This window comes from Bidens hawaiensis, unplaced genomic scaffold, assembly GCF_021521415.1.
Source record: "Bidens hawaiensis isolate Kalapana, Puna unplaced genomic scaffold, B.hawaiensis_p1.1 tig00038490_1, whole genome shotgun sequence".
NCBI lineage: Eukaryota > Viridiplantae > Streptophyta > Magnoliopsida > Asterales > Asteraceae > Bidens > Bidens hawaiensis.
Genome location: NW_027496749.1, coordinates 62470 through 86486, shown reverse-complemented (window position 1 = coordinate 86486; position 24017 = coordinate 62470). Strand labels below are relative to the sequence as shown.

Here is a 24017-nt window from a genome sequence, read left to right as displayed (position 1 = left end):
CATGATGATGATGATATGATGATGATGATGTTATGATGATGATGATGTTACAAACGATGGTAGCATTCCATGTGAGATCACTACATGGTTGTATTTTAGAGGTGCCACCGAATTCATTAAGAGCCACGGTACACCCTCGTTAAGTAGTAGACAGTTTGAGGTGGTCATTGAGCGATGTTCCCCCGCTTTGGGGTTGAATGGAGTTCACTATGCCTGCAATCGGCCCGGATGGGATTTATTATGCTTAATATAATTATATTTACTCATTATTCATATTTAGTCGGGTTAAACGGTATTTACATAGTCGGGTGTTGTTGAAATAATTCATCTTTAGTCATTATTATTAATATGATTAATTGTGGCTTAAAGGAAATAAAAACATAACTTTCCAACAAAACGTGGTGTACAGGGGTCGAACCCGCGACCTCTACCCACAAAGCATCAAGTGTTAACCAGCAGGCCATAAGGCGACGTGCATAAGCAATCTGTTTCTATAATTAATATACAAAGGAAGTTCATCTCAAAATTTGTTTCATATATGTGACAGTGAACAGATATATATTTTGAGAGTGAACCCATATACAATCTGGAATTCTGGTGTGCTGGTAATACTCCTCCCTTTAATTCTACCGACACTGCTGTCAACCCGGGTTCGACTCTTATCTGCAGCGCCTTATTTTTTTATTTCCAGTTTTTTCCTTTTTTTTACCAAGCAAGTTAGGTTATTTATTTTTACCCAGCAATAACAAACAAAAACATCACACAACTTCCCTTCCCCACCACAACTGCAGATCAAACCCTAACCCCCCACCACCGCCGCAGTCAATCGCCGACCGTCTCTCTTTCAGCCAGACCGACCGCAGCCTTCCTTTCCATCCCTATTATCCATCTCTCCTTCACTCTAGTCTTCACCAATAAGGTATGTTTTAATGTTTTGTTTCAATTATTATTTTTTTGCTTAGTAAAATTACAATTAGTAACAATGATTATGTTGAAGTTTGTTAAATTATGTTGAAGTTTGTATGGGTTCACTCTCATATATATTAGAGTATTTAATCGGGTTAGGGTTTGATAATCAAGTTATATATGTTTACTTGAGCGGGTTATTTAACGGTTTGGTAATCAGGTTATATAGGTTTGATAATCATGACTGTGTTGACCTTGTTAGACGACTCAAATCGGGGTGTTCAAGACCCGGTTTTGACGGTTTTCAGGTCAACCCGAAGCCAAACGGTTTGGCATTAACCAAAACTAATAACCGAACCGTTGAGATTTAAAACCGAACCAAACCGAACCATTATTTACGGTTTGGTTTCATGGTTTCGGGTTTATACAATGCACCTTTTTTATAATAAACTTAAGAAATAATATATATTATGAAATATTAAACAGTTAATATATACGATTAAATCTTTCGTCCGGTACGGTTTTAGACCGTCGGTTTGAAAATTTGAAACAAAAATCTTATTTGTTTCAAATATCCATCAACAGTTGTGTTTATTGAGAAAACTAAAATGTGGCTTTTAATATATATATGATAAACCATCATAGAGGAAGGCATCATCTACCAGCAGGATGAGGAGGAGGAGGCTGAGCAGCGGCCAAGACGGAGGCGGCGGAGAGAACAGCCGCCAAAACCTATTGAAGGGGATGATGTGTTGGTGAATTACCCACACACCCAGTTTGTTATCGGGACACTCGAGCACGACCGGTACATCCAGCTCCGAATGATGAACCCTATGCCGAACACCATTTTAAGCCTCAGTTTTATGGAGTCAGTTGGTGAGGACAAAAGGATGTTAGAGTATGTCGGCAAAGACACGCCGTGGATGAGGATGTTTACGATGAACTACCCCGCACACTGGGAGCTTACGCTAGAGGTTTATTCGACATTCCGTTTCAGGTGTTTTTCTTTTTTACTTTAACTTTGTTTACCGCCTACACATTACTTTAATATATTCAAAACAAATTGTTTATTTTATTTCAGGCCACGGGAGGCGGGGAGGCCAGAGGTGCCGAAGAGAGATCAGAACCCGGAGGGTCGGGCATGGGAGGTTTTGTTCAAGATGTTTGGGGTCGACTGGTACTTTTCATTGGAGGAGTTCGCCGTGGCGATCGGCTTTTACACCGAGGAGGAGGTCCGGCAGCCTATCTACACCGCGAGCGTCCGCAGGGCTGCGGACGATTATCTGCGCGTTTGGTGGCGCGCGATTACGAGTAAGCCTTTTCCTAAAGGTAGCCAAGAAAAAGCCTCCTGCATCATTAACCCGTTGTACAGGTATGTGAACCTATGTTACTTTACATTACGTTACATTATATTATATTTACCTTATATTATATTTCGTTGTGCAGGTACCTACACAGGTTGATAGCCTCGTCAGTACAAGGTCGACATCAAGGTGCTGCCCACTGCAAACTCTCAGACTTGCTCTTTCTGCGGTGCTTGTTGACGAAGATCGATTGCAACCTCGCCCATGGCTTCGCCTACTACATCGCCACATACCCCCACAGGCAGGGAAGAGGGTCGTTGCTTGGTGGCCCCTACGTGACACGCATTGCGCATTATTTAGGACTTGAAACACAGCTAGATACCCTTACGATCCCGACAGTATCCCCTCGCGAGCTCACCCGTGGTAGCGCACAGGGCATGCGTATTGTTCTCATGTTTAGGGACCCCAACGGGACAAGAAGAGACCGTCTCGTCACGGACTTCGGTATGCCACCGTACATACCGGTGCCATTAGTCGAGCCTCCACCATTGATTGCCCCGGAGGTGCACGTCTACGACAACCACGAAGAGTAATCGGGGGACGAGGACAGAGGGGAGGGGGAAGATGAGGCGGCGGATGGAACGGAGCAGGTTCAGGTTACTTTTATAACTTGTTTACATTTATTTGTTTATGTCTAAATATTAACGTTTAATTCTCATTTTAATGTCAGCCACGAGTGCCGCAGCACGCACCACGCACCTATCACGCGGTGTGTTTAAACCACGCCACGGATGCACGATTACGGAGAGTATAGGCCGCGGTGCTACGGTTGCAACGTCAAATGGATTGGATGATGGAGAGGGAGGCCAGCCGACAGCGCGGTGAGGATTACACATTACCTCCCCCATGCATTGATCACGAGGCTAGCACATCAAGGGGCGACGCCTAAGCCTCAACCGACGGGGACGAAGACGGGGACACGGTAGTGTAAATATTGATTTAGACTACTTTGTTATATTCTATCAAACTTTAATATTTTGTATTTTATGAAGTTTTTATGAACTTGTTATGGAACTTGTTATGAACTTTTATATTTTGTATCACATGGTTTATGTTTTTTATGCTTTCAAATATTGAAAGGTTACAATTATTAAAATCCAACCAAGTAGTAACATAAACATGATCATAATATTAGTTTAACTACATAAACAAAAAAGAAAACGAGGAGAGCTTTGATTCCAAAACACCAAAAATCTAAGCAAAATGAAGATGTATAATACATATAATAATTTTTTAAACAAATAGCCAACACCTTAAATTATAGACTAAAATCACTTATTTAATTATATATTTATTTAAATATATATCATTTTGGATCATAATAATCATAATCATATATTTAAAACAAATTTATATTTAAATCAAATTCTAATAATTATCAACTTAGGTTAATACTAGTAATATTATTATTAATGATAATAATATGCTGATTTAAAACCGTGAGATAATAGTTGATTTGATTGATTGACCACACCGCCGCGTTTAGCCCTTATCGTCACGTCTTGTGCGGTTTTCTAACCACACCGAAAAATAGCATCTGAAATGAACGCTCCAAATTTGACTTGAAATTGAATTCAACATTTCGACATCTGAGTGTGATTGATTCGGTTGTTAGGTATGAATGATATTAATTAATTATGATTCGTTGCATGTCAACTAAAATCAAGCAACAGCAACAGCAATTAAAGACGTAAGTAGTACAACTACAACTACACTACAAATGGACAGAGGTGTCGTGTGGGCTTTCACTCTGAAAAGTTTGAAACCGACCAACAAAAAGTAAAAAAAACAAATCGTCCATGAAGGGTGTGTTTGGGATTGCTTATTAAAGTGAAAAATGATTTTTGATTAAAAGGACTTATTAACTTACGAAAATTTGAAAAGAAGTTTTTAAAAGAATGTTTGGATTAACTTATGTGTTTGGGAAAACCAAAATGATCAAAAGTGACACTCTTTTTTTAAAAGGAGTGTAATGGGGTTTAAGGGTGAGAGAGGTGTAATAGGTAAATCAAACTCATTAAGTTAATAAGTTACATATTCATAACTTTTCAAAACCCCTCTATTTTGCCTTCACCATAAGTTAAAATCCATAAAGTCTTATGGTTTGCCAAACACCTTATACACCTTATTAACTTTTCAAAAAGTTTATAAGTTATAAGTTGATGAAAATAAGGAATCCCAAACACTCCCGAAATCAAACTGATGTCCAGTTTAGACAGTTTTACAGTCCAAGTGGCTGAGGTGAGTCAGCTAAAAACTCATGGGAGAAAGTTTTTTTCTCACCTATAGTGAATTTCCTCCTAAGAATGGATGAAGATGATTGGGAAAATTAGCGATCCAAATTATCATTTGAAATAGTATTAAAAAGTGAAATTATGTAATTAATTACTCTCTTTGGTCTCTCGTGTTAAAATGAAAGAAAAAAATTACCACCTACACATGTTTAACATATGCAAATATTACGGTCTACACATAAGTATAAACCACATCAATATTTATCATACACATGTCAAAGCTTATTACAAATACCTAAACAAATATTAGTGGTAACTAAGCACAAAGAGGGATTATGTGACAAGTGACGTCCCAGTCAATAATGACTAGTTTTGTAAACATTAACATAGGGGCAAAAGTGTCATGCGATCATTACTCGATTATTGTTTTCTATTTTCCATCCTAATTTTTTTTAATAAAAATAAAACAAATAGTATTTCATTAAATAAAAACAAACTACATTAAAAATTAAAAACTAAATTAAAATATCAAGAAATTAAAAATAAAAACATAAAAGGATATATACTTAAAATATTAATTCCTAAGACCGTTTCTTCTCCTATTTTCCATTCTAAATTTTTTTAATAAAAATAAAACAAATAGTATCTCATTAAATAAAAAAAAACTATATTAAAAATTAAAAACTAAATTAAAATACCAAGAAATTAAAAATAAAAACATAAAAGGATATATACTTAAAAAAATATTAAGTCCTAAGACCGTTTCTTCTCCTAATGTCTTCCTTTCTGTTAGGATCATAGATATAATAATTTAAGCTACTTGAACATAAATCACAATCAATGAAACATTAAATAACTTATCTAACCCTTTGAATAAATTAGTATCACTTTAATTGAAATCATATTTAAATTACAACTTCAATTATCTATGAAATTAACAAGTTAATCAACAAGATTCATTTAGCCAAATAATAGGTTTCATATGGAAGAACAACTTTGCAGTAACTATAATCGAATTATTACAATCTATTGCTCCCCCTCAACCTTTCATTCAAACTGAATTTTCTCGTATGAAAGTACACGATACATGTGAGTTTTGTGACATGAAAAGTGTTAATGAAGATGAGAATCTCATATTCATTTTATACAAGTGTAAAACTAACAAAAAACAGTTATAAACTACTTATGAACTAAATACAAACAACTGCCTATGGAGAATCCTATGCTAACTACTGATCTTTGTTCTAAAAACTGATGTTTGAGTCATCAGTTGTTTGTCTTCAGCAGTTTGAATCTTCAATAGTTTGTTAAACAGCTGTTGAGTATTCAGTTCTTTGGTGTCAGCAGTTTGTATTGTCAGCAGTTTAGAGCAATAGAAAACAAAACATCATAATGGAGACCAATTGATGTTTTTGGCCATTAGTTGTTTGGTTATTGGCCATCAGTTCTTTGTCAGGTTCAAAAATCTCCCCCTGAACTGATGATGCCAAAACTATTTATTCCTTTTGCTCCATTATCTTATTTTGATAGTCTTCTTTGGGCTGAGTCTTTGATAAACTTGAGAAACTCAGTGCCCAAACTATCATCATCTTCCATCACCAATGGAAGGTCTATCAAGCTGTTCACCATGTCTTTTCCAAACAAGTGTACATTTTGGAGATCAACCCTTTGTGTATTACTAGAATCAAATTCCAAGGTTACAAAGGAGCAATTTTTCGTTTTACTGCATTTGATAACCTTATGACTTGATTGTCCTTGAGTAGCAGTAGAAGCAGTAGCCAACGTAGATAGAGAAGAAGGATTCAAATTGATATCATGTGCAAATCCCATCTTTGCATCTCTGTATATACCTTCACTGGCTTGTAGCTCTTCTTGTCAGTTGTCTTCTTCTAGCTTGTAGGCAATCTATCTTGCATTTCTGCTTTCTTGTACAAAACTTGCACTCAAAGCAGTTGTTTGCACATGTCTTTGCCTCTTTGTGAGTTTGATTGTAGACAAAGCTTTTGATTCAGGAAACTTACTTGGATTCTTTTTTCTGTCTTTTACAAGATCTCTATAAGCAACCCTTAGCTTGCCAATCCCCCATATGGTAGTCTTTTTTTTTTATTGATATTAGCCTCAGCTAATTCAATCTTCATCCTTAGAATTATGATCTCCCTTTGTTTTCCTTCTAAGATCCTAGTGTTTACAACATCCCAGTCAGGTTTAGGATGATATTGACTAGGGTCTTGTTTGAGAAATTTTTCAATCCTCCCACATTAAGCGTGTAACTCCTTATAGGTCCACCCTTTGAAATTGTAGAGAGTGACTTTGTACTTGGCATGATCTTTTAGCCATACGAGAGCAACTTTCTTAGCTTCCATCAATAGCTTCTTTTCAGCTATTGGTCTTTCAGAGACAACAAGGCTTCTTTCATAAGCCTGTTGCTTAAAATCTCTTACCTTCAGAAGCTATTGTTGATATGTTCTTGCAGCTTCTTCACCAGACATGATTGTGCATCTTCAGCTAAGGCTCTTGCAGCCTCTTGTTCTCGATGTGAGATCAAGTCATCAACATTCTTAGGCTTGAACTTCTTGGCAGGTGGAGCTGGTGGTGAATCTTCCACTTTAGAAAGGATTAACTTTCTCCTTTTTAAACTACTGTTAGAGCCCTTTGTTTGAGTAGGCATTGACTTCAAGCTTTCAACTACTTTTGGAATAGTAGTTGGTTCCTGTGTTACTTAAGTGCATCAACAGTCTCTGAAACTACTGTTGGTTCTTGCGGAGCACCAATAGTTTGTTTTGCAGCAGCAACATCAACAGTTTGCGTAACTGATGGTCTTTGAACAACTGTTATGGGTCAATTTTATGACTCGGGATCCTTGTCGGGATTCCACTCTGGATCCTTATTCTGATTTTGACTTTTTCCAGGATCCTTACCACTAACAGTTTATTTCGATCTTGACTTTGACTTATTATTGTAGGTAACCATTGGTGACTTAGTTACTCATAAAGGCTCGCAAAATAAAGTGAAGAAAATGTGCGGAATGGGTCTATAACGGCTTGGATTGATGGCCAAGTTAAACTCCTAAAATTAGGCGGGATCCTCGGAGATGGTTACTTTTATTTTTATTAATAATAAAAATAATGTCACTAAGTAACTATTTTAGACTTATTCTATGCTGGAGACTTATAAAATCACATGAAAAATAGCCTAACGACTTTGAGTGTTGACCAAGGAGAAGCCGAATTTAGCTCATAAGTTGTTTATTTCTTTTACTATATAAGGAGGTCATTGTGATGGATAGCAACACATCATTTTTGCACACAACACTTTCACTTACTGTATTCTAGACTCCGTCACACTTGGTTCTCGAGTTGTAACCTACTTTTCACTTTAATAAATGGAGGCGGGGGATGATTTTCCCCTCTCGAGGTTTTTTCCAAGGATACTCACCAGGATTTAAGGCTTTTGCTCGCTACATCGTTGTGTCACCATTTAGTTTTACCGCATGTGTTTACCATTTCATTGAAGAACACTCTACCACATTTGAAGAATTTGTTTAATTATTGCTTCGGTAATTTTTTACCAAAACAGTTTGGTGCCCACCATGGGGCAAGTGGTGTTTTCATTCTCAAATCCATATTCACTTTCATCCTAAACCATTAACTTACAAAGCTATACTAAAAAATAGTCTCTTAATCAAAAGCTACATCTTCATCTATGCCACCTTTAGTTTCCAGAGTTTCTCAACAACTTCCTCCACCACCTGTGTCCAGTGGAAGACGACTAACGTCAGCGTTATCACCTCAGGAGCCGGAGGATCAAGCAGCATGCCTCCTCCCACAACAAGGCCTTCTGCCGGCGTTCCAATCCAAAGATCTGGGTCTCCCAACAGTCCTTATGTGTAACAATGATATTTTTGATGTTTTAATGTAGATGAAGGAACATATAGAGAATCAAAAGTAAACCAATAACTCTGTCATTAGGGAGCTCTAGGATATCCGGGCACAAGGGAAGAAGTTGGCGGAGGAATCCTTTACTCCATTGCTGCCTAGGAACCTGAACTTTGATGTGTCGGGATCCCAAGGGAATCGTTATGATGACTTCCTTCTCATGCAATCCGCAACCAGAACGAGTGATCCTGTCCAAGCCACGCGGGCTACTCATACTTGGGAATTTGGTGTTATTCCAAGATCCCCAACTAGGATTCTTGATACGCTAATTTTAATAATATTATACATGTGACTAACCATGATGTTGCGTATGATTCCGGTATTAGCCCAATGGTGCAGAAACAATTGAAAAACTTAAGGAGCTGATCTCCAGCGTACCTGGGATAGTCCAACCAATTCCAGAGGTAGCTTCAAGCAGTTACAGGATCTCAAGACTCGCACCCCCATATGTGATGCTGAGATCCCGAAGCGATTCCAGACTCCAAGAATGAAGTTGTATGATGGAACCACAGATCCTGAAGAGCATGTCACCCAATATCGCGAAATGATGGATATCAACCCCATACCTCAGAATATGAAGGAAGCCTGCTTGTGCAAAGGCTTTGGCTCAACCCTCATCATAGCTGCGTTAAAATGGCTCCTAAGTGTCCCTCCTTTTTCTATTAAATCTTTTGCTTATTTAGTTAACCTATTTAATAACCAATTTCCTTGTAGAAAATTTTTTGAAAGGTTAACTAGTGACTTGTATAGAGTAAGACAAGGTAATGATGAACCCCTTAGGGATTACGTCATCAAATTCAGTATGGAAGCTCTAGAGATCCCTATCCTTGATGTTGCAATGATTGTGAAAGCTTTCAAGATGGGTCTCAAGAAGGATACCTCTTTCTATGAGGATCTCGTCATCAGGTTGGAAGAAGATAGGATGATTTAGTAGAGGCTGGATGGTTCTAACATCTACAATCACCCGAATAGGAAATCAGATTCCCCATCATCTAAACCATATCGATCCAAACCATATTCCAGGAACGATAATGTCAATATGGTAGACAATGATGAGGATGATGAATCTTATCCTAAGTTGCATGATTATTGTTTTTCAGTTGATAATCCTGGATTATTGTGTGCTATGCAGGATCTAGGTGAAAAGGCAAGATGGCCAAGAAAGAACGAGAAAAATTATGCCTGGAAGGACAAGTCCAAATGGTGCGCTTTTCATTACGATTTAGGTCACGTGATGGAAGACTGCATTGCTCTAAGGAGGTAGATCAGCTACCTACTTAGCAAAGGTCACTTAAAAGAGTTGCTGAGAAAGAAGTAACGAAATCGGGGTCCCGAGTAGGATCCCAAAAGGGAAGAATCTCCACCACCGAGCACTTTGATTGTAAATGTTATCTCCAAAGGATCAGATATATGCGGACATCCTACTCAGCAGCTAAAAGGAATGCCAAAGTAGCCAAAGCAGAAAAGCCCGAGGTTGTAATTAAGACGATGACCTTGCCAGAGAATACGGAGTCACATTCAATTTTGAGGACATGAACAATATTCAGGATCCTCATCATAACGGTTTGGTTGTAATCCTTTATTTTTCTAATTTTTTCGTACACAGGATCTTGGTGGACAATGGACGTTTGTTGAATATCATCCAGTTGGATACCCTGAAGAGGACAAATATTCCAAAATCCGAGATTATATCGAAATCTTCGGTCTTGGCGGGATTCAGCGAGGAAGCCTATAGTGGGAAAGATCAAGCTTCAAATTTATGTTGAGGGAGTAAACTCTATACATAAATTCTGTGTTATTGATGCGTTGAATTCTTTCAGTGTTATCTTAGGTAGACCCTGGATCTATGAGATGAAAGTCGTTCCCTCCACCTGATCACTAATGCATCAAGATGTTGACACCATGCGGGATCGTTAAGATTCAACGGGATCAACATGAATCTAAATATTGGTATGCTTCCTTATTGAAACCAACGGCCAAACCGACTCAGGCATAACAATCAAAGAACAAAGCGCTTGATGTCATGGAAGCAACTGAACAATAGGTCAAAGAAGTATAGTTAGATGACCAGGATTCTGACATTAAAGTGTTGATAGGGACCGGGATTCCCGAAGAAATAGAAGATCAATTGGTCAAGTTCCTCAAAAGCAGAATCTCAACCTTTGCATGGAAACACGAGGATATGATAGGTACTTCCAAAAATATTATTACTCATAAATTGGGATTGGATAAAAGTTTCAGGCCAATTCAAAAAAAAAAAAAAGGAAGTTCACCCCAGAAAGAAATGCCATTATACAAGAGCAAGCTTATAAGCTGTTGATAGCTGGAATGATCAGAGAAGTCAAGTTTCCAAGATGGCAAACGTGGTGGTGGTACAGAAGAAGAATGGAAAGTGGAGAGTTTGTGTGGACTACACGGACCTTAACAAAGCTTGTCCCAATGATCCTTTCACCTTACCACACATAGACTCGATGGTGGATGCAACTAGTGGGTATGACATGTTAACCTTTATGGATGCTTCTTCAAGATTCTAGCAGATCTAAATGGAACCCTCAGATCAAGAAGATACGACATTCACGACTCAAACAGGTATATATTGTTATACTGCAATGCCTTTTAGTTTGAAAAATGCAAGTGCCACCTATCAAAGATTGGTCAACATGATGTTCAAAGAGCAATTGGGGGAAACCATGGAAGTCTATATTGATGACACGGTGGTAAAATCAAAGAAACATGGGGATCACCTCCAGGATCTTCAAAAAGCCTTTGATATCATTGACAAGTATAATATGTCGCTGAACTCGTCCAAGTGCCACTTTGGAGTGGGGGCAGACAAGTTTTTAGGATACATGGTTACAAAAAGGGAAATAGAAGCAAGTCCAGAGAAAATTAAAGCCATCGTGAACCTGGAAGCACCTATCAACATGAAGGATGTTCGGAGATTAATGACGGGGTCGCAACCCTAGAGAGGTTTATCTCAAGATCCTCAGAAAGGTGCAACGAGTTCTATGCAATCCTGAAAAAGAACAAAAGGTTTGAATTGGGACAAAATCATGATAAGGCGCTTGAAGACCAAAAACAATATCTTCCATCAGCACCTTTACTCGTGAAGCCTATAGATGGCGAGCCGTTGTTCCTTTATCTGGTGGTATCCCAAGACATTGTAAGTGTTGTACTAGTCAAGGATCATGAAGGACAACAACATCCTATCTACTATGTAAGTAAAAGTTTACTTGATGCTGAAACCATGTATTCACATTTAGAAAAATTAATTTTAGCTTTGCTTATGACATCTACTAAGTTAAGACATTATTTTGAGACGCATACTACTTTTGTTAAAACTAATTATTTTGTTAAAAATGTTTTGAGAAAGCCTGAAATGTCTGGTAGGATAGCTAAGTGGTCAGTTAAATTGAGTGCTTATGATTTAGTTTATGAGGCTAGGATAACAATTATACCCCAAGCTTTAGCCGACTTTGTGGCTCATTTCTGTAGTGATATCCAACATGAAGTTGACTAGGAAGTTCAAAAACTAGACTAAGATAAGGGTAAGTGGAAATTCTTTACTAATATGGCCTCAAATTTCAGGGGGATAGACTTAGGAATCATCCTGAAATTGCCATAGGGAACATAATACCCTAGGCAATCGGATGAGATTGCCAAGTAACCAACCATGAAGCTGAATATGAAGCTTTAATTACTGGCCTTCAGTTGTCCAAGGATTTAGAAATTAAAAATATTCATGTATTTGTGGATTCCTTATTGCTTGCTAATTACTTTAATGGCTCCTGTGTTGTTAGAAGTGAAAAACTAACCAAATATCTTTAGATAGTTAAAAATCTAGCAGAGAAATTCTATTATTTTATTATTAAACAGGTACCTAGTGAGGAAAATTACAAAGCAGACGCCTTGGAAAATCTTGGATGTGCCTTTTGGATCCCGACTGAAAAAAGTTTCGATCATACATATCATGAATCCAGCTACAAAGGTGCCTTCACTTAATAAAGAGGAAGCAATGAAAGAAGATTCTAAGCGGGATCCCCAAGTCAATGAAGTAACATATTCTGAAGATACTGCTGATCAGGATTCCCAAACTAATCGGGAATCCTGAATTCAACCTATCAAGAGATATTTGTAACACAACGAGACCACTAAGAGAATCCTAAAGCCTTTCATATGAAGGTATCCAGGTTCATTGTTTTAAATGACATTATCTATAAGAAATCTCTTGCAGGTCCAAACTTGAGATGTTTGGAAGATCCTGAAGCACAAGAAGTTCTAGAAGATATCCACAAAGGCGACTGAGGGAATCATACTATAGGTCGATCATTTTTCTAAAAAATAACTAGGACTAGTTATTATTGGCCAACCATGAGGAAGGATGCAATGATCTGTGCTCAAAAGTGTGATGCCTGTCAAAGGCACAACAAAATTCTCCATCAACCGCCTGAACCCATCCATCTGATTTTGTATCTCTGTGGCCTTTCATGAATGAGGGATGGATATTGTGGGTAAACTACCAAAGGCTCCAGGAGGAAAGGTTTTCCTATTAGCAATGACAGACTACTTTTCTAAGTTGTTTGAATCAGAAGCATTTACCCAAGTTAGAGAACAAGAGGTGATATATTTCATCAAACGAAATATCCTGACGCGCTTCAGAATCCCAGCTGAGATCATCTGTGCTAATGGGTCTAATTTCATTCGCAAGAGAACCACCAACTTTTGTGTTGCATGGGGTATCAAAATGATCACTTCTACTCCAGTACATCCTCAAGCTAATGGACAAGAAGAATCTTTAAACAAGATCATCGTCAACAATTTGAAGAAGAAGTGACGTGGCAAATGGACAAGGAAAATAGGCTGATGAACTACCATTTGTGTTATGGGCAGATCGAAGTACATCAAAGAATGCGACGGGGCAAACTCCCTTCTCTTTAGTATTTGGGACCAAAGAAATGATTCCGACTGAGATGGTGATCCCTGTTGCAAGATCCTGCCTCCAGAATCCTGAAACCAACAATCAGGATCTTGATAATCTTGACGTGGTGGATGAACTTAGAAATTTTGCAAGAATTCGTATGGCGGCATACCAGCAAAGAATCACCGAGTCCTACATCAAGAACGTCAGGGTAAGAAGATTTCAAATAGGAGATCTAGTACTATGGAAGACATTTCAGAATACAACGGATCCCACAGATGGAAAGCTAGCACCCAAATGGGAAGGACCGTACAAGATCAAGGTTGAGGCAGGAAAAGGAGCATATCAACTATTTGCTACGGATGGAAGGATCCTGCTAAGATCCTGAAATGTTGTTCATCTTAAACTCTATTTCACGTAGGTTAGAATTTTATTTCTAACTTGGTATGGCATGTATTCTGACTTTACTGTTTCAATTATTTATTTCCTTTTGTATTATTTTTTGAATCCCATTACTGACTTAAGGCTAACACCCACCCTCACAAAAGTTCAAGTGTTTTGCAGAATCAGGATCCCGAATAATAAGCGAATGCATTCCTAGGGGTTTGGCCACCTCTCTAAGTTAAGGTATAAATCCCTTCAAAGATTTAAAGGTTTTCACTTTTCTACGAATTGGGTTTTCACTTCGTTGTTGTTGGTTACATGTTGGATCCTCAAGTATTTTATCAATGGAATAACATAAACATGTTATACAACTGTGGCTTGTCCCAAGTATTTACATAAGGTTTTGACTTTTTCATGTCACTCACGATTGGCTTGTCCCAAGTATTTACATAAGGTTTTGGCATTTTCATGTCACTCATTATTGGCTTGTCCCAAGTATTTAACACTTACGTGTTAACTCAAGTACAAAGTTATTTTTGGGATTTTCCCCAGGATCTCGATGATCAAAATTACTTCTGGGATTTGTCAGGATCGATATCCTCACTATCAACCTCGTAACCCACAAATTAATATTGAAAAGATGGATTTCGAAATAGCCAATGTAAAGACCCCTTGATTACTAAAGGTGGGATCAATAATAATCAGGGCGTTGCTATAACAACACAAAGCTAACAAACACACAAGAGACTCAACAGATTTTCATTGATATTAATCGATAAAGCAAAGGAAATAACTTTTAGGGCTTCTAAGTGGAATGTCAGGTGAGGTTGCTTTCCGTACGAAATATTCTGTTTGCTTGGAAAGTGTGTAATCAGCCGTTATCATAAATATGACCCAATATTTCCTTAAATAGCCACACCTAAGACCTTATAGAAACCCTAATGATTGCTAAACATATTCAAAAATATTACAAGCATTGGATAGGTCTTTGAGTAAGCTTTTGTCTTTATTGAGCATATCTTGTAATCCATAAGTGTGCTGGTATAGTTCTCCAAGAAAGCTTTTACTTTGAATATTTTCTTAGAACATATTCTTCAAGTAGAATTCAATCTTCATGATATAATTAAACTTTGCTCGAGAATATCCTACAAGAAAACTTGTTCTTTTTGATCTCTTCAACCTTTTGTCAAAGACTTATTCTAGTGAACTAAGTGTGCTTGGGTACTGTAGCTTGCTCGAGGGTGAACCTTGCTCGTAGAAGTCCTTAGAATAATTCCATTAACTTTCTACAAGTGTGCTTGAGATAATATTTATTGAAACCTTGCTCAACCCACTAAATTACTTGGTTTAAGCTTGGCTAAGTCAAGAGTTTGCTCTAAGACAAACATTGCTCGACTGAAGAACAACCTTGCTTGATGAAATGTAGTTTGCTCGAAATAAATACTTAGAAGAATTCCATAAGATAACCTTTCTCTAAGTAAGATACCTTTCTTGAATAGGTACTAGGCTTGCTCACAGTGTTTGGTTTGCTCGAATTCCATACTTAGCATATTTCTGAGGAGGTTGGAAAGATTCCAATCTTCCTTGATCATTTTTAGTCCCAACCATCTTCCCTAGATTGGAACAACTCAGATGCACCAAAACACCTCTAGATTACATGAACTTGTTTCAAAATACATATCAAAGACTTAAAAGCAATAAATTACATTACTTTAAAGAAAAATTACATATTTAAAGTTTTGCCTCAAGGGCAATACACATCAAATTGAATTAAAATACTAATGAACCAAACCAAAGATCATAAGAAGTTCAAGAGCTAATTGTTGTTCAATATTGTATCTTGCTTCTTAGTTGGTTGATTCGGGGATTTGCTACCTCAGCTGTATTTTGTTGGAACATGAAAATTTCAAAATAAAAGGGATGGTCACAAGGAAGGTTCCATCTATTAATGTCGATAAGATCTTCTAAATGTAGAAATTTCAGTTCCCTGTCATGTGAGATTAAATAAAGTAACATCCCCTCAGAGTTTCTCAGCAAGAACTTTCCATTCTTATCATCATAAAGAATGTTGGCAATTCTTCCATTTCTTTGAACTTGTTAGATTGTACCAATTATCACCCTTCTCATGTTGATACATTCCATCATAGTGGAACAAGGTTTGCTTGATGCTGCATTAACTTTGTGTCTTTCTGCACCGTTGAGCCTTTGTGCATTGTCAGGTTGCACAAAAGAGTAGGGTGTAGGTCTGATTTTCATTAACTTCTCATCCCTTCTGCCTAATTTGGTTTCAGTGTCATCCAAACTTCTCCTTTTACTCAGAAAGGGAAATCCCAACCTTGCTTGCTCCCTAAAATATATTAATAACTCATTTTGTTGTGCACTTGCAGACCTGTGCCTCTTCTAAAATAATGCGTTTGGTAGATTCTCATTATTGACTGAATGACTTTCTTCTGCAACTATTGCTCTTGTTGTAGCTTAAGGCTCCTTAGAAACTATTTGTCTTTTAAAAGATGATTTTGGTTCTACTAGAGTGTATCTTGACCTTTTTCTCTACTTTCTTTGTCATGAATTACACAGTGTCAAAGGGAATTCCATTGTCCACTAGATATTTAGGTTTTCCACCATATCTACACAAAAATGTGTCTTTTTCAATTTTCCCTTTCTGTTTATCTTGTTTTCTCTATCTTTCTCTTCTGGCACACTTTTTCTCGTGTCTTTTCTTATTCAAAACATACTCAACATCCTTTTCACTTATATCCTTGATTACACTAGATTGGTATTTATCTTCAATTCTAACAAGCTCTTTTCCACTTTCTCTAGCTGATTCAACATTCTTGACAGTCTTTTGATCATTTTCATCATTCAATTCCTTAATGACCTTTTCAAGCACATTGTTTAGATTTTCTTTTGCAACCTTTTCTGTTTCTTCACTTTGAATTAACTTTAGTAATGACACAAGCACTCCCTATGGGATCTCTTTATCGTTTAATAATGTTGCAATTACTTCTTGTGGGATCTCCTCACCATTTTCATTATTAGCTTCATCCTTTAATCTCCTCTCAATCTCAAATTGTTACATTATTATTGTTTGCTCTTCCATTACTTTCTCAGACAACATTTGATTCAGGAATTGTTTGTCATGAATCTCTCTCAATCTTTTTTCATACATAATTCTTTCCCTTTTGGCAGATTCATCAACAAATAGAATTTCTTGACGTAGAATTCTTTTCCTTGGGGGATCCTTTTCCCACGAGAAGTAATGAGAATGGTCTGAATTATTAAACGCGACAACTGATTAAGCAAATTTTTGTAAGATGACGAATTGGTTTGTAGGGTACAAGTATGCAATAGGCGGAGAGAAAAGTGACTGAAAAGTTCTTTTGATTCTTTCTTTACTATTGTACACTGGTTACATGAGAGTAAGGTTTAAAAAAGTTTGTCGTGTAAAACATGAATACTGTCAACAACCCCCTTTTCAAAATTTCAAACACAAAGATTGCTCGAGAAAGTATTTCACCAAAGCTTGCTCAAAAATAAATTAATCAATTAAAAATTAAAAGAGTTAACTTTTATCATAGAAATACTAACAAGTGTGCTCTATGAATAAAGTTTACTCGAAATTAATTAAGTATGCTTGAAAACATGAAATATACTTGAGAACACTTGGAATGTCAAATCTTTATCATAAAAGTGTGCTTGAAGCATAAAGTGTACTCGATAAGCAAAGTTTACTTGAAAACACTTACAAATATCAAGTATGCTTAAGGACACTTGGAATGTCAAATCTTTAACATAGAAATTTGTTTGAAGCATAAACTGTGCTCGATAAACAAAGTTTACTTGAAACACTTATATTTAAGAACAAAGTAGTCAGACATATTCAAAACATAATCACATCAATAGTTCATCAAGTTTACTTGAAAGAGATAAACATTAAATAAGCATTCAAGTATACTCGAAAACCACATATTCAAACAAAGTCACTAAATGCACTATGAAAATAGACAAATCATCAATGCATAAGACATTTTGAAGTTGATTTGCTATTAGAACAACCTTTTGACTTGAAATTCACTTTAAATGTGTTTTTTCTTTTGTGATCAAAAGTTTAAGAACAAATGGTGCATTTTGAGATCAAATTTCAGTTAATCCTTTCAAATCCTTTTCTTTTATGAAAAGATATCAACATGGGATCATATTGATTAAATCACTTTTCAATACTTCATTCCCAACATTATTATGACAAATCAGATAGGTTAATAGCAGGTCAAAACTTAGCATGAATTTAATTACATTGTTGATATGCTTTAGGTTCAATTGTTTTCATAATACAAAATGGATAACACTAAATGCACAATGATGTCTCGTATCTCTTCTCAAAGCTTATTTGGCTTTCTCCAGATCAACCCAAATTGATTTCAACCCCTGATATTTGGTTTAAATATCTTTTAATTGATAGAACATGAATAATTTTCTATAAAAATTTTATCTTTTCAAAACTTTTCAAACTTTGAGGTTGAACGTTGGACTTACATGCCTTACATTTAAGGTGTATGAACTTATAATGATTCCCAACCTTTGTAGTTTTAGTTTAAACCCTCATGTTTGTAATTTTATCAACTTTTAGTTGATGTATAATATTTTTGCACAATTTATGTTCTTTGTCATAAAGAAAATGAATCATTTTGAATGACCAAATACCAACAGGCTTGTGAATGACAGGGTAGTTACCTTTCTACCTATGATGTGGAGAGATTTATCTTGAAACATGCATATTTCAACAATGTATCTCCACATTAAGTTTAGCAGTTATATTAAGTTTATATCACATTTGTTTTTACACACCATGGAAAGCTATCATAGTTATCAATGACTGCATAAATAGTCTTTTTAGTCTATTGAATCCATAAGATTAGTGTAAATAACCAATTTTCTATCATTTCCCAAAATGTTGGATCAATTTACATTTAAAACCTTTTAAGCCAAGCTTGAACTAAATAGTCTTATCATGTCTCAACACCAACAGTTTGTTCTTTTATCAAAAACATTTTACTTAAAAAAAACTTCTTTGATAAGTCATTTAATCATATGAGTTATCCAAAAGCAATTTTGACAAAGACAAAATGTACACATAATCAAACATAATCAACAAGTTATACTGATGCATAACCACAAGCATGCTGATGTGTGTCTAATGATGCTCTTTCTAAGTAACTCACAAATAAGCTTTAAATTTATAAAACAAGACTTCTAAAGAAACCACACAAAACCAATAAGTGTACTGATCACTAATAGTATAGCACGAAGGAAGTCCGAGTATCGAACACAAGGACACGTGAAAACGTTTTTCATACTTAACCCTAACCAAGACTCACCTAAGAATATTTAAATGATTTTTAATAATTAACTACGTAACCTAACTTACTTTAACTAAATTAATTAACTAGACTTAACTTAACTTAACTTAACTTAACTAAACACTTGATAAAACTTAGAGACTTAATTGCAATTGGAGAAAACGTCTACCTAGGTAAGAATCATATTGAAGTATAATAAGATAATGGATTGAAGAATCTCACGACACCGGTTCCTAAGGATGACACAACTAAGGTTCACTTAAGAAAGCTAGATCACCTCTCGTTCTCACCAACAAACCGGGAAACGAATTGTTAAAGTGTTCTAATGACGATTTTCCTCTCGGACTCACCGACACACTACCCTAATGGAGACGAATACTATGCAACTAAGGATAGAGGAACAATTTAGTTTAACTTAAACTAGATCAACTAATTGCTCACAAACCTAAACCCGACAAGAACCAAACCCGCTCTCGCGCGATCCTAATCTTAACAAGTAAAAGCTATGAGACGAATTTACTTCCTATCACCTCTCTGTCTCTAAGAAGGTGTTAACCCGCTGAATCTAATCAATTAACATACCCACTTAAACCCTACGGTTGATCACCCCGCAAACAATCTCTAAACGCAAAGTAAAGAGTTCAAACAAGCTAAAATCAATCAAAACCGATTCAATCAATCAAATCAAGAGGTATATGAGTATAATTAATAAAAACATAGCCACTAAACACAACCTAATTTAATGTTAAACCAAACTTTTCATTAACAAATCAAGTCATGATGATCAACAATCCATATTACTCACTAAAACCTAACAATAATCATCTAACCTAGGTAGAACTAACGAGTTTAGCTACACATGATTTTTAGACAGCAGCAAATACTTAATTTAAACATCATAAAACTCAACATAAACATAATTAAACTCATTCAATACTCAAGATCAATCAAGCACAAGTCAATCTTCAATTCAATTGCAAAACTAATCAAGTAAAAGATCAAAATCAACAAGTTAAGAGTCTTGAACAAAAGAACAAAGTTTATGAGAGTTATACTTAATATTATGGCTGAGTTTCTTGATGAATAAGGACCCTAGCAGCTGTACCAAGTCTCCCTTAACGATATCCTTCCTCTCCTAGCCACCAAGAAGCTTGTACAAAGATTTTTTCTTCTTTTCCCTTGGCTGTCCTAGTTCCGATCGGCAAGTATATGTGTGTTTAGGTTTTTAATTAATTAATGTTATTTGTTCTTGGATCTGCTCACGTGAGTTATTTATCAAGAATCACAAATTAAATGTTGTCTCAATGAAGGAGACAACAAACTCTCTTGAGCCGTCCATTTCCACACAAAGCACAAACCACTTTTCTTTCTTTCTTTTAATTCCGATCGGGATTTTTGAGCTGCTAGGTTTTATTTTTTTATCATATATTATGTAATAATAAAACATGAAAGGCTTGGTTCTTGTTGGCTTGGGTCGGGCCTTGACTTGTAGTATTCAATCTTGATCAAAAATGCCCCTAGAGTCTTCAAACTTTACTCTTTTCTCCATCAAAACTCATAACCTACAATTAATATTCAATCTTTGTAAAATCATGCAAAAACCATCCATAACTCTTATTTATTAAACGATTAAGCCATTAAAACATGATAAAACGTTACGGAAAGTAAGTGTGTTTTACAACACATCACATGCAGACATGAAATTATATCAAGATAAAACATGCATAGACCAACTTGTCTTAGCACACAATGTATAATCATTTCAAAACAGTAATCTTGATTAATTTTTTAGACAAGTATGCAGATATTTCAAATCAACACAGATTCACTCACACTTATTAATAATCATGAGATATACTTACAAATCACACCTAAGCACCATAAATACCTAAGCACCATAAATACCTAAGCCACACATATTCATTTAAGCATATTTTGATCAAAGAAAAAATCACATAAACACACATAATCACTTGTAAAAACCCTAAATACCTTTTAAACAAATAATTAGTTAGCACATGTAGACATAAATCGTCAATCAGACTTCATCAGAGTTGATCATGCCTAAAGCTTTTAATAAGAAATTAAATCTAGTATTATCTAGTGACTTGGTGAACAAATCTGCCAAGTTCTCACTTGTTTAACTCTTTTCAGTTCTATTAGTCCTTTCTCATTGCAATCTCCGATGAGAGGGTGTCCGATTTCAATATGTTTGGTCTCTGAATGTTGAACATAATTTTTCACAATAAACAAAGCTGCAATATTATCAATAAGAATAGGAGTGTTCAAGAAATTCAGACTATAATCAAGTAGTTGATTTTGAATCTAGAGGACCTGAGCACAACAAGCAGAAACAACATTATATTCAGCTTCAGCAGTTGAAATTGACATAGTTGTTTGCTTCTTGCATTGCCATAAAACCAGCCGTCTCCTAGATATTGACATCCACCAGATATTGACTTTCTGATCATGTTGCCTCCATCATATTCACTATCAGTGTAGGAAAAAAGATCAAAAGACTTGTTCTTAGGATACCAAATTCCCAAGTCTGGTTTTCCCTTCAAATATTTTAATATTTTTTTAACAGTCATCATATGTAATACTTTAGGATTGGCTTGAAATCTTCCATATACACATACAACAAACATGATATCTGGTCTAGAAGCATTCAGATACATCAGTGATCCAATCTTGGCTCTGTATTCATGTTGATATACATGCTCCCTCTTTTCATCAGCTACCATATTTTCATTTGTGTCAATTGGAGTAGAAGTAGTCTTCAATCTTGGCATTTGAACTTGGTCAAGATGTCTTGTACATACTTGGATTGACTAATGAATATTCCATCCATCTTTTGTTGAACTTACAATCCAAGGAAGAAATTCATCTCTCCCATAGAACTCATGTTGTATTTTGACTTCTTGACTTCTTCAAATGCTGTACACATATGTTCATTTCTAGAACCAAAGAACATATCGTCAACATACACTTGAAGTAGGAGTAAATCTCTTCCTTTTTCTTGTAGAATAAGGACTTGTCAATGGCTCCCCTTGAAATCAATTGGCAAGTAGATGATTTGACAACTCATAATACCAAGCTCTTGGAGCTTGATGTAATCCATATAGAGCTTTCTTAAGTTTGTGCACTCTATTTGGATACTAAGGATCTTCAAAACCTGGAGGTTGAGTGACATACACCTCCTCTTCTATCTTTCCATTCAAGAAAGCAGATTTAACATCCAATTGAAACTCTTGTATTCTTTACTGCAACATATGCCAAAAAGATTCTAATGGCTTCTAACCTTGCTACAGGAGCAAACACCTCTTCAAAATCAATCCCTTCTTCTTGTACGCATCCAAGGGCAACTAATCTTTCCTTGTACTTCATTATAACTCCTCTTTCATCCCTTTTGTTTATGAAAACCCATTTGTTTTGAATTGCCTATTTTCCTCTTGGCTTATCAACTAGCTCCCAAACATGCAAATTTCCGAACTGTGCTAACTCTTCCTGCATAGCTTCTACCCAACTGTTGTCCTTTAGTGCTTGAACAATGTTCTATGGTTTTATTTGGGATACAAAACATGAATATCAACAAATGTTTGCAGTTTCATATGCAGTTCTGGTCACTCTCTCATGCAAGTCACAAATGATATTTTCAATGGGATGGTTTCTCTAAACTGAAGAAGTTTGAATGATTTGAGTTGAGGTTATATTTGGATCCAAGTTTGAATCATTTTGTTCAGGTTCTTCAATATTGACATTATCATTCAGATAAACTTCCTCCATATTCTGATTGGATGTAGAAGCACCATCATTTCTCAAACATTGACTGTGTGTCATGTTGAGTTTGGTCTTGTTGATTATCAGTTTGACCACCAGATGTTTCAGTGTGTTCTTTTTCTTGAGGTTTGTATTCATTTTCCTCATCTTCATCATGTTCTGAAATCTTCCTTTTGAATGAGAATTCTGTGTTTTCACTAGCAACTTTAGACCATAACTTGTCTAAGTCAGTCTTCTCTTCAATGGTTGCTTTAGGAACACTTCTTCTATAAAAATATTCATCAATGTATTCAAGATAGATTTTGAAGGATTTGATTAACTTTTCTAAATCAAACAACCAACTAGCTCCATTAACAGCATTAAACTGATTCTCATTAAAAATGATGTCAGATGATTCAATCACACTCAGATGATCTTTCACATAAACTTTATATGCTTTTGAGTGTTAGGAATGTCGAACAAAGAAACAGTCTAGAGACTTTTCTTGGAATTTGTTTTGATAGCTTTGGTGTTTAATAGAGAGAATTTGCGACCAAAAGGTTTGAGAAACTTGATGTAGGACATTATTTTATACAAAATCTCATAAGGAGTTTTGTTTTGTCTTTTCTTGAGAAGAACTGCGTTCGGAACATAGCAAGCAGTATTAATAGATTCTGCCTAAAATGATACATGTAGATAAGCATTTGCAAGCATGGTTCTTGCAGCCTTTATAAGTGTTATATTCCTTCCTTCTACAACATCATTCTGTTCAAGAGTTCTTGGGGCACTGAATTGCTGAAATATTTCTTTTGCAATACAAAATTCAGTCATAATCCTATTTTTGAACTCAGTTCCATTGTCACTTCTCATTACCTTTACCCTTGCATGCAATTGATTCTCAATTCTTGTCATACAACTCTTAACCAATTCAGCAGCCTCATCTTTTGAATTCAGGAAGTACACCCAAGTGAATATTGAGAAATCATCTATGATCACTAAACAAAACTTCTTTTTGCCAATACTTGGAACACTTACAGGACCAAAGAGATCCACTTGAAGCATTTTAAACACTTAATCAATGGAGTTTATAATTTTTGTTTTGGGGGATGTTTATGTTGTTTTCCCTTTTGGCATGATACACATTTGTCTTCTAACTTGAA

The 24017-nt window shown here is 35.9% G+C and overlaps 1 protein-coding gene across 1 annotated transcript; it reads left to right on the top strand.

The window, feature by feature from the left end:
* The first annotated feature begins 12937 nt into the window (after positions 1-12937).
* On the top strand, positions 12938-13273 carry LOC143590353 (uncharacterized). The gene has a single exon (XM_077070857.1). The coding sequence runs from the start codon at positions 12938-12940 to the stop codon at positions 13271-13273; it is 336 nt and encodes a 111-aa protein (XP_076926972.1).
* Positions 13274-24017: the final 10744 nt, after the last annotated feature.